The sequence below is a fragment of the Melospiza georgiana genome, chromosome 15 (assembly GCF_028018845.1).
Source record: "Melospiza georgiana isolate bMelGeo1 chromosome 15, bMelGeo1.pri, whole genome shotgun sequence".
NCBI classification, from domain to species: Eukaryota; Metazoa; Chordata; class Aves; order Passeriformes; family Passerellidae; genus Melospiza; species Melospiza georgiana.
This window is the reverse complement of record NC_080444.1, coordinates 1758444-1781038: the sequence shown is the minus strand read 5'-3', so window position 1 is coordinate 1781038 and position 22595 is coordinate 1758444. Positions and strand designations below refer to the sequence as shown.

Below are 22595 nucleotides of genomic sequence, written 5' to 3'. Positions count from 1 at the left end.
AGGAAGAACCCTGGGGCTCAATCCAGAATGGAGAGAGCATCAAACAGCATCCATGCAGGAGCTGGTTCCCAGCTGGACCTGGGGAGATGAGAGGGGCTGAGTTTCCTGGGCTGAAATTGCCCCAAAAAGGGGGATTTCTCCAGGCTGGTTGCTAATTCACAGCTGATATTTCAATTATTGCTCTCCCAGGTGATAATCATTGGGTACGTGTGAAAGCTCATCACATTTCTGTCCCACCCTGCTGTCCCCACAGGGCTCAGCTGCAGCCTGGACTGTCCTGGCAATGCCAGCACCCTCTGTCCTTGCTGCCACGTCTGGGACACTGTCACACATCCCTCAGACTGCCCAAGGGGGACAATGGCAATGCCAGCACCCTCTGTCCTTGCTGCCACACCCGGGACACTGTCACACATCCCACAGGCTGCCCAAGGGGGACAATGGCAGTGCCAGCACCCTCTGTCCTTGCTGCCACACCCGGGACACTGTCACACAGGCTGCCCAAGGCCAGGTGTCCCTGCAGGGCCGTGCTGGGCAGGGACAATGACAGTGGCATGGCCAGGGACAGGAGCAGCAGCCACGGAGGGGATTTTGGGCAGGGGGAAACGAGCAGTGAGGGCTCAGGGCGAGCTGTTCGTGCTACGGGCTGTGGGAATTCGGGATTTTCCCCCTAAACCGGGCAGGTGGAGGTGACCCCCTCACGACCCTCACCCATCTCTGGGTGCCCATGGGCATGCAGGCTGCCAGGGACCCCAGCCCAGGCCGTCCTCGCTGCCGTGCCGTGCCGTGCCGTGCCGTGCCGTGCCGTGCCGTGCCGTGCCGTGCCGGGGCTGGGCGCTGCCGGGCTCCCAGCGAGGGAAGGAGGGAAGGAGGGCAGGAGGGAGGGGCGGCTGCAGGGATTGGCCGCCCCCAGGCAGAGTCGGCCCCGCCGCGGCCGCTGCCCGCTGCACTCGCCCGCCCGCAGCTGCCGGGGCGGCCGCGGCTCCGCACCATGGACCGGCTCAGCGGTAAGGGACGGACACACGGACGGGAGGGACGCGTACCCAATCCCATCCCATCCTATCCCATGCCATCCCTGCCCGGGCACGGCGCAGAGGGCACCGGCGATGCCCGTGCCAGGCGCAGCGAGTCGCGGGTCGCGCGTCCCGTGCCAGCCGAGCGGGCGCATCCATTGTGGGTCCCTGCTCCATCAGGGCCGGCCGGGCACCGACTGGAACCAGTTTGTCTTCGCTGGTGGGACGGGTAAACCACCAGCAGCCTCCTGGCTGTAAGCGCTCGTTAGTCAGGGGAAACTGTGGTGGTGGAAAGGGAGGTGACGCTCCCCGAGGGGGTTCCGAGCTTTCCCTGTCCGGGAGTCTCGCTCGATCCCCGCCCTGCTGGGTGGGAGCGGCTCCTGCCCACACGTGTGGGGCTGCTGCCCGTAGCCGTGGCACCGCCGAGCTCCGGGGCTTTGGTCCGGGACCTGTGTGAACCTGCCGGGGCTCGGGGCCGGCTCTGCAGGGAGAGGAGGTCCCGGCTCTGTGCTGGGTCCCTGCAGGGAGCACGGGCAGGTTTGCAGGAGGAGCAGGCGGTGACACGATGGATGGAGCACGGGGTGCTGGCCCTTGCCCTGCCCTCGGAGGTGCTGCAGAAACACGGGCCCGAAGCGACGGGAGAGCGGCCAGGGCCGTCTCTGGCTGCAGGGACACGCTGGGGTGCCAGGACAGCTCGGGGGTGCTGGGTCTGCAGCCCCGGGGCAGCAAACACACCCGCGGGGCAGGAGTTCGTTCCCCGTGCCCATGGAAAAGGATGGGGCGGCGTTTCCGCGCTGGAAACGGCTCCGAGGGGTTTGGGACCGCTGCGAACACGGTGTCAGCAGCCCGGGAGGGGACGGGGACTGGGACTGGCGTTCCCTGTGGCTGTGCCCAGGGTGGCTTTGCCCGCTCTGGAGGAAGGAGGGAGCTGTGGCAGGAGGGGGAATGCTGTCCAGTAACACTCGATGCCAGAGCTGTCCTCCAGAGGACATCCCTGCTGGGGACACGGGGGACAGAGGGTCTCAGCTTCCCCATTCTCACTGTGTGAGCTGATGGAAAATTTGCCAACAAAATTCCCTGTTTGCACCCCAGAAATCCAAGCTGGGACCTCATGGCAGGGAAGGAGGGGATGCCCAGCTGAGGGAGCCGTGTCTGGCCATGGTTTGGCCTCTCCACAGGTTGACCCTGCCAGGGAAGAGCCGTTTTATCCCCCTCGTTGGTGCCTGCCTGCTTTGTTTTGAGTGCTTGTGATGAATTGCTGTTGGCACCTGGATGGCTCCTCGCTAATGGAAACCCCCCAGCCCCTCCTGCTCATCAGCCAGAGCCGCTGGATCCCTCTAGGGGCTGTGACTCGTGGTTCCCTTCCCCAGTGAAAGGGGGAATGGCGTTAGGCAGGGCTCTGTGCTCATTCCCAGTCTCTGGCAGCCCCTTCCTTCACCTGGAGCTCTGCTGTATCCTGATTTTATCATCTGCTGTTTTTTTCTCATGCCCAGCAGGCTGGGCAGCACTCAGACCATGGCCCAGCTCTGCACCAGAGGCTGACTGGGGGATTGGTGCTGTTGGCAGAGCTGTTCCAGGTTGTCCTGATGGAGATCCCAGCTCCCAAAGTGTGATTTGGGAGGCGATCCCTTGCTCAAACACGCCTGTGCTCACACGTGGCTTCTCCTCCCTCATTAGTGCCTCTTCCCTGACCTTTTGAGCCACCACAACTCAGGTCCTGCCCCAAACTTATCAGGGCTCTAAATCCAGCAGAGCCGGGGAGATGTGTCGGGGATAAACTTGGCTCCAGCTCGCCCACAGGAATGGGGAGGCTGCAGGAGGGTGGGAGGGAGCCGGGATCGTTCCGGGCCGGATATTCCAGCAGGAATCCTGCCTGCGAGGAGGGCTCAGGGTGCTGAGCAGCACGGCCCGGGGCAGCTGTCAGCCCTGCTTGCATTGCAGCCATTCCTTCCATGGAAATCCGCCACCGCCTGTTCCTGGCCCGGGGGAGGTGGGGAACGGCCTGAGATGGCTGAAACAGGATAAGAGGTGGGATGCTGGTGCTGATGAAGCTCTGGGGTTGTTTGTCCCTCTGGATTTTCCAGTCTCCTGCTGTGTGCAGCGCTGGCCATAGCAGGGAATGGCTGAATCCCTGTGGAGCCCCCTGGCAGCTCTGGAGGGGGGAAGGACACTGTGGGATAGTGTCCCCCAGCCCGGAGCCCTGGGGACTGTCCTGTGTGCCTGCCCTGCCTGGAAAACCTGCCTGTTTCCCACTCTTGACCTGGAAATGCTCTTTTCCTGTGCAAACGTGCAGAGCTGCGAGGCCGCCGTGCGCTTTGCCGTGCAGCAGAGCTCCCTCGGGCCTGCAGGAGGTTCCTCTCCTGCCCAGGAAAGCTTTGTTCGAGGTTTGGAAGGAGCTGTCTCATCCCAAGCAGTGGGAAGCCTTTTCAGAGCAGAGCACACGGCTCGACCCAAGCTCTGCCGGCTGTTCAGTGCCCAAATCACTTGCTGGGGACAGGAGATAACAGTGGAGCAGAGTGGGGGATTGAAGTGGTTTCTGGCTTCCCAGACTCGTGTCCTAACCCCTCAACCCTTCCTATTATCTAGTCTGGCACAGCTCACACTCCCTCCTGAGGAGCACATCTCCTCCTGCATGTAAGGAACCTTACAATTACTAACACAACTCTGTGTCCTGTAAAATGTTGGTTAAGTGCCACTGTCCAGCGACAAGACAATGGGGCTGGAAACCTTTCAGTGCACAAACAAGGGGCTGGCACCCCAGCCAGGGCACCCAGGAGGTGACAGAGCAGGGAGGGCACCCTGGCAGGCAGCAGTGCCTGTCACCACCCCGAGGTGCTGAAAGCAGCGGCATTCGGGGAGCTCAGCTCCCAGGGGCATTCTGGGCTGACAGTCTGCAGTGGGGAAGGATAAAATCACCGTGGGGAAGGATAAAATAACCTCTGAGAGCCTCCCCCCGCTGCAGCTCCTTCCCTTGCTGCTCCTGATAAAGCCTGCCGTGGCATCAAAGGCGGCTCTTTGGCAGGCCAGGGGAAACACTGACATTTCGTAATGGTTTGGAACAAAAGCAGCTTTACTGCAAGGGGTTTCCATGCTCAAAATATTTTTTTTTCTTTTTTTTTGAAGTGGTTTTCGTGTGCATTTGATCCTGGAAGTGATAAGAGGGAGCTGGGGGAGACGCTGGTATGCTGTGATTGCTGCCAGTTAGCAGGGTTGATGTGTAAGGAGCACTTTGAAGAATGGCTTTGGCTTTCTCTGGGTGGGTTTTTTTTCTTTTTGAGCATTAAACCCCCCAAGTTTGTGATGGAGGAACAGCTGCTCATTTTACGTGGTCCAAAATTTTGGAAAACCGAGGTTGTGAAGGACAGAACAAGGAATAGAATTTAAGTCTGAGAGCTGGTTGTGGTGTCCCGGGGTGAAAAGCAGGTGAAGCAGTCCCTGCACTGCTGGAGCCACCAGAGCACACTTTGTCACTGGGACATCCCGGTTCTCCTGCCCCTGCAGCCCAGCCCTGCAGGGGTTAACGGGTAGGAAATGCTCTCCGTGGTGGCCTTGCCGCTGCACCTGATGCAAGGGAAGGAAAGGGAAGGGCTGAGAAAATAACGCTCATCCTGCTGGGCCAGCCCCGCACACGGGGACCCTCTGCTGTGCCCCGGCCTGGGGACTTGGGGACAGGGCTGGGGTGGCCCTGAGAGGGTCCCAGCCCCCCCAGCAGGGAGGGGAACTGTGTCCAGCACAGCTCTGAACTCCTGGGCATTGCTGGGGCCAGGGCAGGGATGCCAGGGCTGGGCACATCTCCCTGCCCCAGCCCCAGGATATTCCCCCACATCTGTGGGTTATCTGCCAGGATATTCCCCTATTGGCATCTGTGGGTTATCTGCCAGGATATTCCCCCATTTGCATCTGTGGGTTATCTGCCAGGATATTCCTCCATTGGCATCTGTGGGTTATCTGCCAGGATATTCCTCCATTGGCATCTGTGGGTTATCTGCCAGGATATTCCTCCATTGGCATCTGTGGGTTATCTGCCAGGATATTCCCCACTGGCATCTGTGGGTTCTCCTCCCCCAGCTCTGTAAAGAAGGATCCCATCCTGCTGCTGAAGGCATTTGGGAAAGTGCAGTGGGATTTGGGAAAGCTGATCCTGCAAATCCCTGGCCATGCCCTGCTATGAGGTGAGGGTTGGGATCCTGCTCTCCTGGCCAGGATCCTGTCACAAGCTCCCCCAGGTGACTTTTCCTCCCAAGAAGATGCGCCAGCTCTGGTGGCCTCCCCACATCTCACCCCTGCAGGTTGGGAATTGCATCCAAGGCGTTTTGGACCTTGGCTTTGGGGAATGGGGATGCACAGGACGTGGGGAAGTGTTTCTTGGAGTGCAGAGAGCTTTCACCCCACCACGGGAGATTTTGGGGATGTGGGGGCTGCATCCAGCCCTGGGTGGTGGCATGGAGTGGTGGGAACTGGGGTTTCCCAGTAGAATCTCTGCAGTTAGCTGGAATTTCTGCAGTTAGCTGGAATCCCTGCATTTAGCTGCAATTCCTACATTTTGCTGGAATTCCAGCTCTCCTGGAGGCTGAGGTTTAGAGAACACCAGGGGCTGCAGGGAGGTGACAGCTCCAGATCCCCACAGGCAGGGAGGTGACCCAGGGAGGATTCCCCGTGCTCTGCCCGCCACAGAGGGTGGGCACAGGGCTGGAGCACCATCCCAGGGCCTCTCCCAGCTCTGGAGAGCAGCCAAGGCCAACCTGTTGCTGGAGTTTGTTTGGAAAAGGCCGACACCAAAATTTTGGTTGGAGGGAGCGCAGTTTACTCTGGGTCCTGAGTAATCCTAACATCTCTCCTCTGCCTGAAGCTTGTTTTTTATACATTACTCAGCAGGTCTCGCCCCTGCCTGACTATTCCTTTAAAGGGCATCTCAAACCTCTCCTTTTCATTCATTATTTACATGTGTTCTCCAGCCAGCAGCCTCTGAGCCCAGCTCCCAGGCTGGAGCATCCTGCCATGAGCCTGCTGAGCCTGGCACCGAGCACTGAAGTGTAGTCTGGGGCTGGCACTGGGCACAGAAATATAGTCTGGGCCTGGCACCAGGTTCTGAAATGTGGTCTGGGCCTGGCACTGGGTCCTAAAGTGTAGTCTGCGCCTGGCACTGGGCACTGAAATGTAGTCTGGGCCTGGCATTGAGTCCTAAAGTGTAGTCTGGGCCTGGTACCAGGTTCTGAAATGCAGTCTGGGCCTGGCACAGACTTCTAAAATGTAGTCTAGGAGTACCAAACCTGCTCCCTGTGATTTTCCAGAGCTGATTGTGTTGAGCTGGAGCTGGAAACCCCTCGTGGCTGGGGTTAGGAGCAGTGTGGAGGCTCCCTGTGCCTCTCTGGGGACACAGCAGGGTCACTCAGATCTCTCACCTGGGTGGTTTTATTTGCTCAGCATCTTTCTGTGAGAGGGGCGACCCTGGAACCACCTCCTCCGGGCCAGGGGGATGGGATTTGCTTTGGGTGAGCTAAAGCAAACAGCCAAACCTTCTCCAGGAGGCAGAGAAAGGGGGGACAGCCCTGCAGAAGGGGTGCTGCCCCAGCCCTGGGGGTCATTGGCAGCCTGGCTCGCAGGGAGGTGCCCGCTGGTGATTTAATCAGCTGTTAATCATTACCTGCAGCGCTCAGGCCCTGCTGGGAGGGAGGACAAGGGGTGTTCCAGGGGTGGTGTCACTGCAGGGAGCCTCTGTCCCTGTGGGGCCCCGTGGCTGGGCTGGGGGGCGCTGCCCACACGGGGGTGCCAGGGTGAGGGGCTGAGGGGGGGGTCTCCCACCCACAGCCGTGCTCAGGGTGTGGTACCCCCAGGAGAGCCCCGACCCGGCCTGGGGTGAGCCCAGCGCCGCTCCTTGGGCCGGGGTGGGATCCCAATTAATCCTCGTTCCCGTTCAATCCTCGCTCCCGTTCAATCCTCGTTCCCGTTCAATCCTTGTTCCCATAAATGTAATTACTCAGGGAAGAGGTTTCTGTGCCCCCCGGAGTGAGTGATGGTTCCTGCAGTGTGTGAGCTGCCCGGACACCAGTGCCGGTGATAATCTCTGCCCTCCAGTGCCGGTGATAATCTCTGCCCTCCAGTGCCGGGGATAATCTCTGCCCTCCAGTGCCAGTGATAATCTCTGCCCTCCAGTGCCGGTGATAATCTGATAATCTCTGCCCTCCAGTGCCGGTGATAATCTGATAATCTCTGCCCTCCAATGCCAGTGATAATCTCTGCCCTCCAGTGCAGGTGATAATCTCTGCCCTCCAGTGCCGGTGATAATCTCTGCCTCCATCTGCTGTAACTGCACTTCCCTCTATTCAGGGCTCTGGTTTCCTCCTGCAGGACGGGAGGAGGGTGTGAGGGGCTGTGTCCTGGGGCAGGGCTGTGGGGTCCTGCTTGTGCCCAGCTCCCTGTGCAGGGCAGAGCTGGGGCTCTTCCCCGTTTGAGGAGGTTCTGAGGGCTCAGAGCCCCTCTCTGCAGAGAGCTGGGGTGGGGGAGCAGCTCTGGGCTGGGCTGGTGATAAGGCCATTAGATAAGGCTCTGTGCAGGGTGTTTATCAAGGGGAGAGGAGTCTGAGCTGGCAGGGGCTTGGGACAGGCCCAGGACCCTCTGTGCCACTGCTGGAGTGAACTGGTGCCACTGGAGCTGAGCTGGGACAGCATCCCCAGAGCTGCTGCCAGGGCTGGGTGTCTGCAGCACTGATGGAGCAGAGACAGCAGGCACAGCCAGGCACCCTTTGTGCTTTCCAAGCCTTGTGGTGGCACAGCCAGGGCACCTTTAGTGCTTTTAACCCTTCTGGTGGCTCATCTGCCCCTGTGCCGGGATGGAGGAGCCCTCCAAGCCCTTGTGTTATTTTAGTGGCTCGTTGTAGGGATCTAGCTCATCCTTTGACTCTTTACTTATCTAGTGGCAAGACAATGTTGTTCATTAAGCTGGCAGAAAATTACTCACTGGAGATTCAGAAAGATAATTCAGACAGATGGGAGAGACCAATAAGTGAAAAAGGAGAGAAATCCTCTTGTTGAAAGAATATAACTCTTACCATGACGATGTTTTGCAAACAAAAAAACCCAAGAAAAATGCTTCCCAGTACAGATAGTTTCATAATGATATGATTAAAGGAACTTTTCATATTTCATTAGCCTTGATCTGGTATCTATCTGTGACACTCTATTCCAGAGTTTCAGAAAAAAAGATGGCTTTTTGATTGTCTGTTTTTCAGTATATGTGTAAGTAAATAGTAGAAAGGAGGGACAGCCTTTAGCTGCAAACTAAAGCAGTTTCTTTATTTCAGAGCTGCTGCTCTGGGGGCAGAGCTGGGGTCCTTGTGCCCCCTCAAGCAGTCAGGTTCCACATTCAGCTCCCAGCACTGATTTTCCAAGGCTATCAAATGCGGGTATTAATTACTGCCAGGCCATGGTGAGGGCCCCAGGGCTGTGCGTGCTGGCAGGGCTGAGATTGGAGATCTGAGCTTGCCTCGTGCTCCCCAGCACCCAGGGCTGCTGCAGCCCCAAAGTGGGAGTGAGATCCTGGATTTACCCCAGTGAGGGGCGGCTGGGTGGGTGGCAGGAGCCAGCCCTGGGTGCTCAGTGCTGCTGGAATTGCTGGGTGCAGGGGCAGAGCTGCCCCATCCTCCCCTCTCAAGGGGCCCTTGTTTGCAGGGAGGAGATGATTCATGTGCACCCCCTCAGCAAATCTTCCACTCTCAGGGGATGCTGCCAGGGCTCAAGGGTGAGCATTGATGGTTTGCTCTTCCTGGAACCCCCGGGGCCTGGAGCAGGACAGGAGGAGGAAGAGGAGGAGGAGGATGATGATGTGTTTCCCAGGCTGCTGTTCCTGGCCCTCCCAGCCCATCCCAGTTTGCCCCACGCCAGCAGGTGCTGAGGGATGGCAGCAGAGCCTGGCTGGCTCCTGCCCCCTCCAGGGCCCAGTGCTGCCCCTCTCCTGCCCCTTGGCAGGGCAGTGGCCGTGGGCAGGGCGCAGGCAGCTCTGTCCTGCTGTCCCCTGCACAAAGGAACAATTCTGGGAGCACCAAGAGGCACTTCCTCCTCCCTGGTGGGAAGAAACCTCCCTGGGATGGGGATGGGAACAGGAGCTGCCCTGGGAGCAGAGCAAAGTGGCCGTGGGCTTCCTCAGAGAGCAGCAGTGCTGGGGCTGGAGGGGGTGCCAGCATCTCACCCCTCTGGTGATGCCATCCTGGGGCACCCAGCCAGGCTTGAGGACACGTCCCAGCACTGCAGGGCTCCTGCAGGTGGCTCCACACCCACCTGTGCCCAGGTGAGCAGGGCTGGTGTGCTGCAGAGAGAGCCCTGGGGCTGTTTGTCCCACAGGCCCCTCCCTGCAGGGGTGTCCCTGTGCTGGGCTGTCCCTGGTGCTGTCCCCTCCTGTTTGGGGCACCCCAGGAGCTCTCCAGGTTGGTTTGTGCTGGGCTGGCAGCTGTGAGGAGCCCTGAGCTGGCAGGCACAGCAGCCGAGGGCCCTGCCCTGCCCACAGGAAGGATTTATTTGTGCCTGGGTTTTATTTTAGCTACAAACAATGGCTGTTACTCCCAGCATCCGATTTCCCCCGGCCCCAGGCATCACCTGGCGCGGGAGGAAGCGTGGCCGGAGGCAGGGGAGCTGTGACACAGGATGGGGTCCCTGAGCACCTCCCACTGCATTTCAGGGCTGTGACTGAACCTCTCCCCTCCCCAGGGTACAGGTGAACACAGCATGGGGGTCCCTGAGCAGTTCCCACCATATTTCAGAGCTCTGAACATAGGATGGGGGTCCCTGAACACCTCCCACTGCATTTCAGAGCTGTGATTCAGCCTCTCCCCTCCCCAGGGAGCTGTGAACACGGGATTGGGGTCCCTGAGCATTCCCCACCACATCTCAGAGCTGTGATTGAACCTCTCCCCTCCCCAGGGGACAGGTGACACAGGATGGGGGTCCCTGAGCACCTCCTGGTACATTTCAGGGCTATGAACACAGGATGGGGGTCCCTGAGCAGCTCCCCCCACATTTCAGGGCTATGAACGCAGGATGGGGGTCCCTGAGCAGCTCCCCCCACGTTTCAGGGCTCTGATTCAGCCTCTCCCCTCCCCGGGGCTCTCTCAAGCTTCAGGCTGAGCTTTTCTTGGGGTGAGACCTCCATGGGCTCGTCTTATCTCTCCCCTTGCTAAAGCTGGGTCTCTCTACACCAGGAAACTCCTGCCTTGGCTTGGCCAGAGACTCTTCCTCCTCCTCCTCCTCCTCCTCCTCCTCCTCCTCCTCCTCCTCCTCCTCCTCCTCCTCCTCCTCCCTGCGGGCTGCTGGAGCAGGAGCCGGTTTGTGCTGCTGTGCTGGGGCAGAGCCAGCGAGGCTGTGCAGCTGCAGCCCGTGTCCAGCCCTTATCTGTGTGCTGGGAAGAGGCTCCCTGAGCACTTGTGGGCTCTAAAAATAGAGCTGGGCTGGTGTGGGGGCCAGGGGGGATGCAGGGGATGCAGCTCCCTTGCAGCTCCCTGGCAGCTCCGTGCCTGCTGCTGCTGCCAGGGCAGGATGTGGCAGCGCTGTCCCCATGTCCTGGAGGTGTCACCATCTGGAGGTGTCCAGAGCAGGGTCTGTGTGTCACCTGTGGTCACTGTGACAGCCCAGCCCTCCTCCCCAGAGCCCTTTGCTGTCCTGCTGTCCCTGTGCCCGGGCTCAGAGCACCAGGGGTGGCACCAGGGGTGTGTCCCTGTCCCCTGGGCCAGCCCTGGCGCTCTGTGCTCATTCCCACCAGCTCTTGCAGAGGTGTCTGTGCTGGTCCCTGCCTGCCAGGTGACCTTGGGTGTCCCCCCATCCCTGCTGCCCCCCTGCAGCAATCTCCCCTCGCTTCCTGCAGCCCCCCCATTAATTTCCTTCAGCCTGGCAGCCTAACGAGCATAGGAAATGAGTCCTTGCCTCGCTGTGCTGCCCCAGGCTGTGCTCAGCGTGCCCTCCTGGGATCACAGGCCCCTTTCACTGCCCTCCCTCCCTCCCTCCCCCGTTGTATTTTGGAGGATGTTTAACAAGGGAGACGGAGGGGACAGCTCAGCTGGGGGAACAAAGGCGCCTTCAGAGCCGTGTGTCCGTGCTGAGTGTGCCCAGCTCGGGGCCCTGCTGCTGAGCCCGGCCCTGCCAGCAGCCCTGGCACATCGGGCACCCCAGGGGGGTCCCCGTGCCCCCTCCCTGCCTGCTGGGGCTCTGCTCATGGAAACCAGGCTGTCCTTTGGGCCCTGGCTGGCCCAGAGCCCTGGCACCGAGCTGGGACGTGTCCTGCACATGGCAGGGGATGGGGATGGTGGTGACCCCATGGCCTGGGCTGTGGGGTGACCTGGGAGTGGGGGGGATGCTGCTGACCCCATGGCCTGGGCTTTGGCGTGTTCTAGGAGTGTGGAGATGCTGGTGACCCCATGGGGTGCAGTTTGGGGTGTCCTGAGTGTGGAGGATGCTCCTGACCCCATGGTCTCTGATTTGGGGTGTCCTGGGAGTGGGGGAATGCTGGTGACACCTCAGCCCGGGTTTTGGGGTTTCCTGAGAGTGGGGTGATGCTGCTGACCCCATGGGGTGGGGTTTGGGGTGTTCTAGGAGTGGTGAGGATGCTGCTGACCCCTCAGCCTGGGGTTTGGGGTGACCTGGGAGTGGGGGAATGCTGGTGACCCCATGGCCTGGGGTTTGGGCTGTTGTAGGAGAGTGGGGATGCTGGTGACGCCATGGGGTGGGGTTTGGTGAGCCTGCACTGTCCCTCCCCCTTGTGAGAGCTAGATGACTCCCTACAGTCCCCAGATGACTCCCCAGATGTTTGCAGCTGCTGGCTGGACAGGGGAAATCTGGCTTTTGGTCCCAGCTGCTTCCTTGCAGTCCCCTGGCCTGCCCAGCCCTGCAGGGAGGATGTCTCACCTTGCTGGAGATCAGCAGCAGGAGCCTGATCCTGTCCTGCCTGTGCACTCTGACACATCCAGGGAGCATTTCCCTCTCTTCCCTCCCTCGCTGTAAGGCAGAGAGACCTTGGGGCTGGTGCTCACCCCACGCACGAGGCTGAGCAGTGCCACCATGGCAGGTGTGTGCTGGCAGGGCCAGCGAGCCGAGCATGGCCAGGGCCTGTCCTGTGTGCTGGCTCTGGGGTGTCACTGCAGCTCCAGGAGCAGGAATCCATTCCTGTGCTTGCCTTCTCCTTCCCCAAGGTCTGAGGGGTGTCCAGCCAAGGGCTGTTCTGCTGGAGCAGTGCTGAGGCTTCTGCTGCTGCTGGGGCTGCCTGTCCTGGCTTGGCTGCCTGTGGGAGATGGGCACTGCCCGTGGGAGATGGGAGATGGGCGCTGCCCGTGGGAGATGGGCACTGCCCGTGCAAGATGGGCACTGCCTGTGGGAGATGGGAGATGGACACTGCCCGTGGGAGATGGGCACTGCCCGTGGGAGATGGACACTGCCCGTGGGAGATGGGCACTGCCTGTGGGAGATGGGAGATGGGCGCTGCCCGTGGGAGATGGGCGCTGCCCGTGGGAGATGGGCACTGCCTGTGGGAGATGGGAGATGGGCGCTGCCCGTGGGAGATGGGCACTGCCCGGTGCTGTGGCCAGAAGGGCTGATCTGGGGCTCAGCTTGGCACTGGGCAGGGAGGAGGAGGAAGCAGGAGCTCTGTGCAGGGCAGGGAGGCAGGAAGAGCCCCGTGAGCCACATCCTGCCCTGTGTCCTGGGACGGTGGCAGTTTGGGCTGGCACGTTGTCTGTGTGCCCAGGGGCTCATCTTGGCTGGCCCTGCTCCTGCTGGGCTCCCCTTCACCTTTAAACACCAGCTGCTTTTGTTGTGCTGCTTTCGTTGTGCTGCTTTTGGCCCCACGTTCCTTACACGAGGAGGGAGGATCCCATCAGTGCCTCAGGATCCTGCCCTTCCTCTGGGAGATCCCCTGTGCCAGCCCTGGCTGCTGCCCTGCTGTGCCCAGGAGCGGTGTGGGGACAGCTGCAGCCCAGCCAGGGTGTCTGCATGCTCTGGGCACACACTGTCCCCTCCTTGCAGCCATCCCCATCAGTCTGAGCTGCCTCTGCAGTGACCCTTGGCCTGTGTTGCTGTCCCTGGGCACCCAAAGCCAGCTGTGTGCCACCCCAGCTGTGCTCAGAGGGTGTTTGGTGCCTGCCAAGGGGAGGATCCTGCACTGCAGCTCTTTCTTTCTGCCCCATCCAGAGCTCCAAGTTTGCTGGAGCTCCAGCCCGTTTTGCCTTGTTTAACCCCAGCATCCCCACACTCCCTGGCTGATGGGACTTTTCCTGCTCCCCTCAGTGCTGGACCAGCTCCTGCCCGAGCTCAGCGTTCTGCTCAAGCTGCTGGACCACGAGTACCTGAGTGCCACCACGCAGGAGAAGAAGCTGGCTGTGTCCACCATCGTGCAGAAGCTGCAGCCACCTGCAGGTCTGTGTCCCTCTCTGTTCCCAAAGGCACCGGGTGTCCCCAGCAGGGTAGGGATGAGCCCAGCACCTGCTCAGCCCCCTCAGGGCACTTTGCTTTCCCTTGTGAGCCCCTCCCTGCCCCGGAGCAGGGCTGGCGTCAGCGGTGCCCCGGGGCCAGGAGGGAGGAAACGCCGCTTCCAGAGCCCTTCCTGCCCGGTTTGTGCTGAGCACAGGGGTTTCCTCCAGCCCTGAGCACCTGGGCCTTCACAGAGCCCCCATTCCTGCCCTCCTGGGGAGCCACAGCAGCCCTGGGGGCTCCTCCATCCCTGCTCCGTGTCCCTGGGGTTGTGGGGAAAAGGGGTGGCAGTGCCTGCCCCAGGCTCAGAGTGTCCCCCTCAATTGCAGGGAAGGATGTGGACTACATGTACGTCAACACGGCGTCCCTGGGCAATGGCACCAGCTTTGTGGAGTCCCTCTTTGAGGAGTTTGGTACGTGTGGCTGAGCTGGAGGGGTGCCCTGGGGGTCGTGCTGGTCCTGGGGTCCTTTGGAAGAAGGGTGACAGCTCCATCCTTGTGTCCAGAATGGGCATCATCGCTCTGGGTGCTCGTTCCTGCTGCCTTGGAGCTGCGTGGGGGCTGGCCGTGAGGGAACCTGTTGTATTGCACTAAATCATTTATTGAGTTGTTGTTTTGCACTGCCATGCTCCAGCTGTGTTCAGCAGTGATTCCCATCTCCCAGGGCAGGGCCGTGGAGGGAGATCCCTGCCGGGCACAGCTGGGATGCCCAGCTCTGCTCTCCTGCTCCCCTCACCCTCTGTTCACCCCGTGCAGACTGTGACCTGCGGGACCTGCAGGACATGCAGGAGGAGGAGGGGGACACCAGTGACACTGCTGGCTTGGAGCTGGCAGGGGCCCAGACAGCCAAACCTGTGAGTGCCTGGCTGTCCCCGAGCCAGCTCTGCGTGGGGAGGTGACAGTGGGAGCCTTCCTGTGCCCTGCTGGGGCTCCTGCCCTGCTGCTGCCTTGGCTAAAGCTGGAGGTGTTTCTGCCCTAGGTTCCCGTGGATGCTGCTCCTCCTCTGCCCACCACTCCCCCTCCTGAGGATTACTACGAGGAAGCTCTGCCCCTGGGCCCTGGCAAGGCCCCCGAGTACATCACCTCCCGCAGTGAGTCCTGCTCCAGCTGGGCCAGCAGCGGGCTGGGGGGAGCCCCAGGGGCTGCCCACGCATCCCTCACCTGCCTGACACCCCAGGCAGCTCTCCGTGGTTCATCCAGTCAGATGCATCATCCCTGCCTCTGTTGGGCCATCCCTGCAAATACAATCCATTGGATGCCTGCATTCCAAATGATTGCTGTCACTGAGATCACAGGCTCATAGAATTATGGAATGGTTTGGGTTGGAAGGGACCTTAAAGATCATCCAGTTCCAACCCTGCCACCTTCCACCGTCCCAGGTTGCTCCAAGCCCCATCCAGCCTGGCCTTGGACGCTTCCAGGGATCCAGGGGCAGCCACAGCTGCTCTGGGAAATCCATTCCAGGGCCTGCCCACCCTGCCAGGGGAGAATTCCAGCCGGACTGAGCTGGGATTGCATCCCAGGAGATGCCAGGGAAGGACAAATCTTCCGCGTGTCATCACAGCCACCCCCACCACCCACCAAAATCAGGGTCTTGCTTTGATCTTTCCAGCAGCACCTCTCAGAAATAAATATTTCTGGGAAGGAATGGTCGCTGCTCCCACCAGCAGCACTCCTGTCCCACTCCCTCCCATCCCACTTGGTACTGCAAGGAGTTGTCTGCTCCAGGCAGACTGGGAATGAGGTGATGGGAGGGATCAGAGCCATGGGATGCCCTGGGAGGGTGTGCTTGGCTGTGCCCCATGGGGGAAAGCAGGGTGTACCAGCCCCAGCCCCTGTGCTTCCCCTGCAGACAGCTCCAGCCCCCCCAACTCCATCGAGGACGGCTATTACGAGGATGCAGACAGCAGCTACCCTGTCACCAGGATAAACGGCGAGCAGAAAAGTTCCTGTAGGTATCTGGGTGTCCTCAGCAGGGAGGGGAGAGCTTTGGCAAGGTTTGGGGCTTGAGCAGTGGGCTGGGGGCTGCTGGGGTTGAGGCTGGAGAGCCGGGGTTTCAACGTGTGAGCCTTGCAGAGAAACAAACCCGCCCAGGGCTCTGGGCAGAGGCACCTGGGGCTGGCACTCAGCCCACGGGCATCCTGCTGGCATTCCAAGGGAAGTGGAGGTGGCTGCTGCCCAACGCTGCTGTTTGCAGAGGATGCCAGGGAATCCACCTTTCCTGGCATCCAGCTCTGTCTGGAGCCTGCTGGGCACGGGGAACCCTGGCAGGGCGTGTGGCACCTTTTGGGGTGACTCCCCTGCTTCCTTGCAGACAATGACTCGGATGCCATGAGCAGCTCTTACGAGTCCTACGACGAGGAGGAGGAGGAGGGCAAGGGCCAGCAGCTGACACACCAGTGGCCCTCGGAGGAGGCCTCCATGAACCTGGTGAAGGATTGCCGGATCTGCGCCTTCCTCTTGCGCAAGAAGCGCTTTGGGCAGTGGGCCAAGCAGCTCACCATCATCCGGGATGGCAAACTGCTGGTGAGCCTGCCCTGGGGGGCACAGACACCTCCTGGGGGGTCAGGAGGGTGGCTGTGCCCAAGCTGGAGGGAAAAACAGCACCATCCAAACAAACCCGTGCCCCAAGGCTGCCGCACAAGCGGCAGCTGGCCTTGCTTACCTTGCAAGGGAACAGACAGCTCCCCTGTTTTTGGGACACCACAGAATGAGAGGGAACCCTCAGATGAGCCATCTCCATCTGTGCCACCAGCGAGGGACCCTGAGACCCCGTGTCACCTGTGGGACCCCCCAGCACAGCAGCCAGCCAGGCAGGTTTGGCTGAGCCCTGAGCAGTTCTCTCCGCTTCCCTCAGTGCTACAAAAGCTCCAAGGACCGGCAGCCACACGTGGAGGTGCCCCTGCCCACCTGCAACGTCATTTATGTCCCCAAGGACGGGCGGCGCAAGAAGCACGAGCTGCGGTTCTCGCTGCCGGGCGCCGAGGCGCTGGTGCTGGCAGTGCAGAGCAAGGAGCAGGCTGAGGAGTGGCTCAAGGTACCAGGGGCATGCACAGAGCCCCCTTGGCATCCTCCCTGCCCGGGCTGGGGAGGGGGCTTTGCTCCTGTCCCTTATCGGCCGCTTCCCAGGGCTGGGCGGCTCCGGCGCTGATAGCCCCGGCTGGGGGATGTTTGCTCTCCCCTTCCTCTTCCCCAGGGCCCTTTCCTGCCTTTGTTCAGGGCCGGGAAGTGGGGGCTGCGGGGAAGGGGTGGCGGGTGGGAAAGGAGCCTCTGAGCGCAGCTCTGACACAGCTGTCACCCCAAATGTGGGAGAATGGGGGTTTTACACACCCAGGGCACACCACGCCTTAAAACGGGGGTCACAAGGTGTCCTGTGCTGGCAGGGTGATGCTTGGCACCTAAGTCTGTCCGTTCTGAGATTTCCACACTCCCTGACAAAATCCACAGAAGTGGTTGAAGTTTTGAAGGGGCCAAGGTGTGAGCAGTCCCAATGTGGGTGTGCTGCCCTGAGCTGTGGGGACCGGGACGTGTCCCCCTGGCTCAGCCTGGCTCTGGTAGTGAGGGAGCTGAGCCAGGAGGGCAGCCCTGGCCCTCGGGCCATTTTGAGGTGACAGCTGGGGCTGTCTGTGCAGGTGATAAAGGAAGCCAGCAGTCCAGCAGCAGGCGGGATGGAAGCCCCCACCTCCCCAGTGATGCCGTGCAAGATGGAGCTGGACAAGGTGATGGTTTCTGGGGTTTTGTCCAGGGGCTGTGGACAAAACTGGGGAACACGGGGCCGGGGGACCCCAAATTCCTGGGGCTGCACAAGGAGCCTTTGCCATTCTCACAGCAGCTCTGCAGGGCTGGGAAGGGGAACAGGAGCTGGAAATCCCAACCCTGTGCAGGGGGATGAAGGGCTGGGGTGGTGCTGATGGGATTCTGCTCTCCCACAGCGGCTGTCCCAGGAGAAGCACACCTCAGACTCAGACAGTGTGGCCGTGGGGGACACCGGGTCCCCGGCCAGCCGCAGGGAGCACGGCGAGCACGGTACAATCCCTGTCCCCACTGCCCAGCCAGCTGCGTGCCCCCAGCTGGGCAGCATGCTCTGCAGCCAAGGGGGATGGCAGGACACGCACCAGGGTCACACAGCCACCCTGTCCTTCCAGGGAAAGGCAAAAAGAGCGGCCTGGCTGACCTGAAGGGCTCGATGAGCCGGGCGGCGGGGAAGAAAATCACCAGGATCATCAGCTTCTCCAAGAAGAAGCCGTGCCCTGAGGACACCCAGACCTCCTCCACCGAGGAGGAGATCCCCTGCTGCGGTTCGTGTGGGCTGGGGGCAGACATGGGGCTGGGAGTGGATGGGATTAGTGGGGTGACATCCCCCAGTGTTGCTGCAGGGGTCAGAGCTGGGGGCAGAGATGGGGCTGGCAGTGGATGGGATCAGTGGGGAGTGACATCCTGCCCCCAGCATGGCTGCAGGGGTCTGGGGTGGGGACGAGCTCACTGGAGGGGAAATGCTGCCCAGGCCTGGCTCTGCAAATTCCAGTGATGAGTGGGCAAGGAATCACCCATGTCCCCAAAAACAGGCTTGAAGGGACTTAATGGTAGGGAGCTGGCAGCTCCCCTGGGCCCAGCTGGTTGTCTGGGGGGAAACTGAGGCCCAGAAGGGCTGGATGAGCAGGAAGCCATGCTGTCAGCTGTGTCCTGTCAAAGCCTGCCCGAGGCACAGCCGGGCAGGCGCTGATGCCCTTCCCTGCCCTGGCACCCCCAGGCTACCTGAGCGTGCTGGTGAACCAGTGCTGGAAGGAGCGCTGGTGCCGCCTCAAGGGGAACACGCTGTACTTCCACAAGGACCGCTGGGACCTGCGCACGCACGTCAACGCCATCGTGCTGCGGGGCTGCGAGGTGCTGCCCGGCCTGGGCCCCAAGCACCCCTTCGCCTTCCGCATCCTGCGCCACGGCCACGAGGTGACGGCGCTCGAGGTGAGCAGGGGGCTCTCAGGACAGCATTGCCAGGCTGGGGGAGCAGCCCTTGGGGTGATCAGCACCCGCACGTAAGCAGTGCCTTGTTTTGCCCTTCCCTGGAAAGCTCGGGGCACCTCTTGGGTGAGCTGGGGGAGCTGCACGGGGACTTGGTGCACAGAGGGGGATTGTGCACAGCAGGCAGCAAGCATGAGGGCTGGGACCTGGGTGTGCAGCCCAACTCTTCCTCTGTCCTCCAGGCAAGCTGCTCTGAAGACCTGGGCCGCTGGCTGGGTCTCCTCTTGGTGGAAACAGGCTCCCAGACAGCCCCAGAGGCCTTGCACTATGACTACGTGGATGTGGAGACCATTGCCAATATCGTGACGGCCGTGAGACACTCCTACCTGTAAGGCTGTGTGCCACCTGCAGTGCCAGGGGCTGGGTGCTGGGCTGGGCAGGGTGATCCTTGGCCCTGTGGAGTCCCTAGAACGGGCGCAGGCTGGGCTGTGGTTGGTGGCATCTCAGGGACAGGGTTGTTCCCTAGGGCAGCATGGGAAACTGAAAGAGTTTCATCAGTGCTGATGGAGGGTGTGTTAGGATGGGGTCGTGAGATGCAGGAATCTCTTTGAGCTGGAAGGGTTCCCTGAGGGGCTGGCAGTGATGTTCTGGAAAGGAAGACCCCACCCCTCCTTCTGCAGGTGGGCCAGCTCCTCCCAGGATCAGCGAGCAGACTCCTCTCGGGTGGTCTACGATGACGTCCCCTATGAGAAGGTTCAGGTGAGCACGACTTTGTGGCTCATCCTCTCCCACCACAGTGGCCCGGGGGCTGGCATGGCCCTGCAGGTGTCTCAGCAGGGAGATGCCCTGCAGGTGTCCCATCAGGGAGATGCCCTGCAGGTGTCCCAGCAGGGAGGTGGCCCTGCCGGTGTCCCATCAGGGAGATGCCCTGCAGGTGTCCCAGCACGGAGATGCCCTGCAGGTGTCTCAGCCCTCTCTCCCCCCTCCCAGCAGGCGGAGGAGGAGCCGGGGCGGCCGGGGGCTGCTCAGGTGAAGCGCCACGCCTCGTCCTGCAGCGAGAAGTCGCGGCGGGTGGACCCGCAAGTCAAAGTGAAGAGACACGCATCCAGTGAGTCCCCGGGCCACAAACCTCCCCAGGGCTCCTGGCCAGAGCTGGAAAGGGCTGCTCCCCACAGGGATGTGGGGGTACCATCAGTGCAGCCCTTCATGGGCTCTCCCCGTGCCTGCAGGTGCCAACCAGTACAGGTACGGCAAGAACCGGGCTGAGGAGGACGCCAGGCGGTTCCTGACGGAGAAGGAGAAGCTGGAGAAGGAGAAGGCGTCGATCCGCAGCGAGCTGATGTTGCTGCGGAAGGAGAAGCGGGAGCTGCGGGAAGCCTTGAAGGGCAGCACGGGTAGGTTGGGGCCGTGGGAGCTGCCAGGAGCTCGGGTACCGAGCACAGGGACACGGTGGCCGGGAGCTGGGCTGGCTGCGGCGCTCTGGCAGCCCCATCTAGTGTCGCTGTGCGAGGATGGGTGCGTTCCCCAGCGCTGAGCCGGGCTGTTGTGCGAGCAGGGCCGCGGCTGCAGGAGCTGGAGCAGCGGGTGGCGGAGCTGGAGGAGCGCTGCCGGCAGAAGGAGCAGTCGCGGGTGGATCTGGAGCTCAAGCTGACCGAAGTGAAGGAGCAGCTGAAGCAGTCGCTGGCAGGAGGGCCGGCCCTGGGGCTGGCCGTGACCAGCAAGGCTGAGAATGGGGTATGCATCCCTTTTTCCTTACTCAGAACTCCAACTTCTGCAAGAAGCAGTGGTTGGGGTATTGTGGGGAACGGCACAGGGGAGAGGGGACATCCCTGTGGCTTTGTCCCTTTGAGGACAGAGGTGTGTGAGTTGAATTTGGTCACCTCAACTTTTTTTTTTTTTTTTTTTTTTTTTTTTTTTTTTTTTTTTTTTTTAATCTGGTTGTCAATGCTTCCTGGCTTTCCTGAGCTTTGCCTTTCTTTCCTGAGCTTTTTCTTTTCTCCCCCTTTTCCACAGGAAACTACAAACAAGCCAAACGGGAGCCCCCCGGAGCACTTGGTCCCTGTGAACTGTGCAGCAGAGCTGAGGAAGAGGAGCCCCTCCATCATCCCTGCCAACACGGGCAGCGTGCTGCGGAAAGCCAAGGTCCTGCTCAGCTCTCCCTCTCCTCCCTGGCCCACTGGGAAATCTCAGTTTTTGCCCCTTGTTTAACCATGGAATCATGGCAGTGCGGGGCTGGGTGGGAGAGGGAAATGCTTGGAAGATGCTGGGTCCAAAGCCCCCAGCAGGGAGGGATGCCTTAAAGTGTTCCTTTTCCAGTGATGTCCCCTCATCTTTTTTTTTTTTTTTTTTCTTCCTTTCTTTGCAGGAATGGGAAAAGAAGCAGACTTAAGTCAGCCTGCCAAGCCCTGAACTCACAGTGGGGATCACGGAGGAGCTGCCAGCCTCCTTTCTCTGAGACACTGGGAGGGTGCTGGAAGGCGTGGTGGGAGAGCCGCGCTGCCAGCCCCACCACCATGGCACCACCACCACCATAAACCAGGGGAAGGGGATGGGAGGGGACTGGGGAGGCGGGTGGGGAAGGGAGTTCCTTGTGGATCAGGGTCACAAACTACTGGGAAACCCAGCTTTGGGGGAGCCTGCCCCGGAGCCAGGAGTGTGACACAAACTGTGGGTGCAGGAGCAAGGAGGGGAGAGCCTGGGCTGGCAGGTGGCACTGCCCAGCAGGTGCTCCAGTTTTGGGGATCAGCTAACGTCTGCCAAAGCAACCATGGACTCGTTGGGGTTTTTGGCCCCTTCGGTTCTGGGTTTCAGGAGCTGCTCAGGACCAGCCACTTCGGAGATGCCAGTTGTTCACCCTGCTCACTGCTCCCAGCTCTGCAGGGTCTCATCTCAGGGTTCCTCACGGCTCAAGCTTGCTGTGCCTCAACCAAGTGCCTTTGTCCAATATTTCCTTCTTATCCTCCAGGCAGTAAGGGTGAGGGCATGCTGCCTTCCCTTGGAATGAAGGAAGCTCAAGTGTCAGCATTAACAGTGGGCACCTTTTACCTTTGCTAAACAGCTTAGAAGTGCTGCAGAGGGCTGGGGATGGAGGCAGGCCAGCTTCCTGCCCTGGTCCCATGCTGGTTTTGTGGGGAGCAGGGAAGGGGACAGGGCTGTCTCCTGGCCAACAACACATTCACACTGGCTGCTGCACTCAGACACAGGTTGGTAATGCATGTGATCAAAATGGAGTGAAGGGAAGTCTAAAAATTAAAAAAAAAAAATCAGCAGGGCTGTTGGAGCAGAAAAGTGAAATAGAGTAAGGTCATTCAGCATAGGCAGAAACAAAGGACAGAAATGGAAAGGCCCCAGCTTTTGTGCTGGGAACAAGGGAGTCACCATCAGCCTCTCATGCCATGGACTGCCACAATTAACCTCTGGAGCTCGCTCTTCCACAGCCCTGTGTTAGCACCTAGGTAAGCAGCTTTTAATAAAAACACTGGCACTGGCCTGCCCGGTCCTGTGGCTGAGGAAACAGGGTGGGAATGCTGCTCCTGCTCCCAGGGAAAGAGGCTGGGCTGGGCTCAGCACCGCTGTGGCAGCAGCTGCTGGGACAAGCAGCTCCCTGAGAATCCCAGACTGGAGTGGGTTGGAAGGGACCTTAAAGCTCATCTTGTTCCAAGGGTCAGGGACACCTTCCACTATCCCAGGTTCCTATCTACTCCATCCACCCTGGCCTTGGACACTTCCAGAGCTGGGACAGCCACAGCTTCTCTGGGCACCCTGTGTCATGGCCTCAGCATCTTCACAGGGAAGAATTCCTTCCCAATATCCCATCTAACTCTTGGCAGTTTGAAGCCATTCCCCCTCATCCTTCACCATGCAGTTGTTCGCAACTTTGACCAAGGCTTTGGGCTTTGGTTAACGTTTATTCATCACAGTTAGGGAACACTCGCGGTCTCTTCCAGTCCTTTCCTGAACTAGAGGTGAAACCTGCCCTGTTATCACCTTAAACTTGTCCAGCCAGCAGTGGGAGCTGTGTTCGGTTCTGAGCCCTATGGGGACCAGGTCCGAGCCCCAAGGGACAGAGCCATGTACCCATGTCCGAGCCCAGGGACCCGGAGCTGTGTACCCGTATCCAGGTCCGAACTCCACAGGGAGAAGGACCTCGGGCCGGGGCTGAATCAGAGTACCGGGGGATGGAG

The 22595-nt window shown here is 60.5% G+C and overlaps 1 protein-coding gene across 1 annotated transcript; it reads left to right on the top strand.

The window, feature by feature from the left end:
- Positions 1–962: 962 nt before the first annotated feature.
- Positions 963–20920, top strand: AFAP1L1 (actin filament associated protein 1 like 1). Its single transcript, XM_058034838.1, has 19 exons — positions 963–1004; positions 13271–13399; positions 13783–13866; positions 14209–14306; positions 14432–14543; positions 15305–15403; positions 15767–15978; positions 16310–16489; positions 17085–17171; positions 17385–17478; positions 17598–17750; positions 18203–18414; positions 18654–18799; positions 19092–19170; positions 19405–19519; positions 19641–19805; positions 19967–20145; positions 20425–20553; positions 20777–20920. The coding sequence occupies exons 1-19, from the start codon at positions 989–991 to the stop codon at positions 20798–20800; spliced, it is 2313 nt and encodes a 770-aa protein (XP_057890821.1). The 5' UTR covers positions 963–988; the 3' UTR covers positions 20801–20920.
- The last annotated feature ends 1675 nt before the right edge of the window (positions 20921–22595 follow it).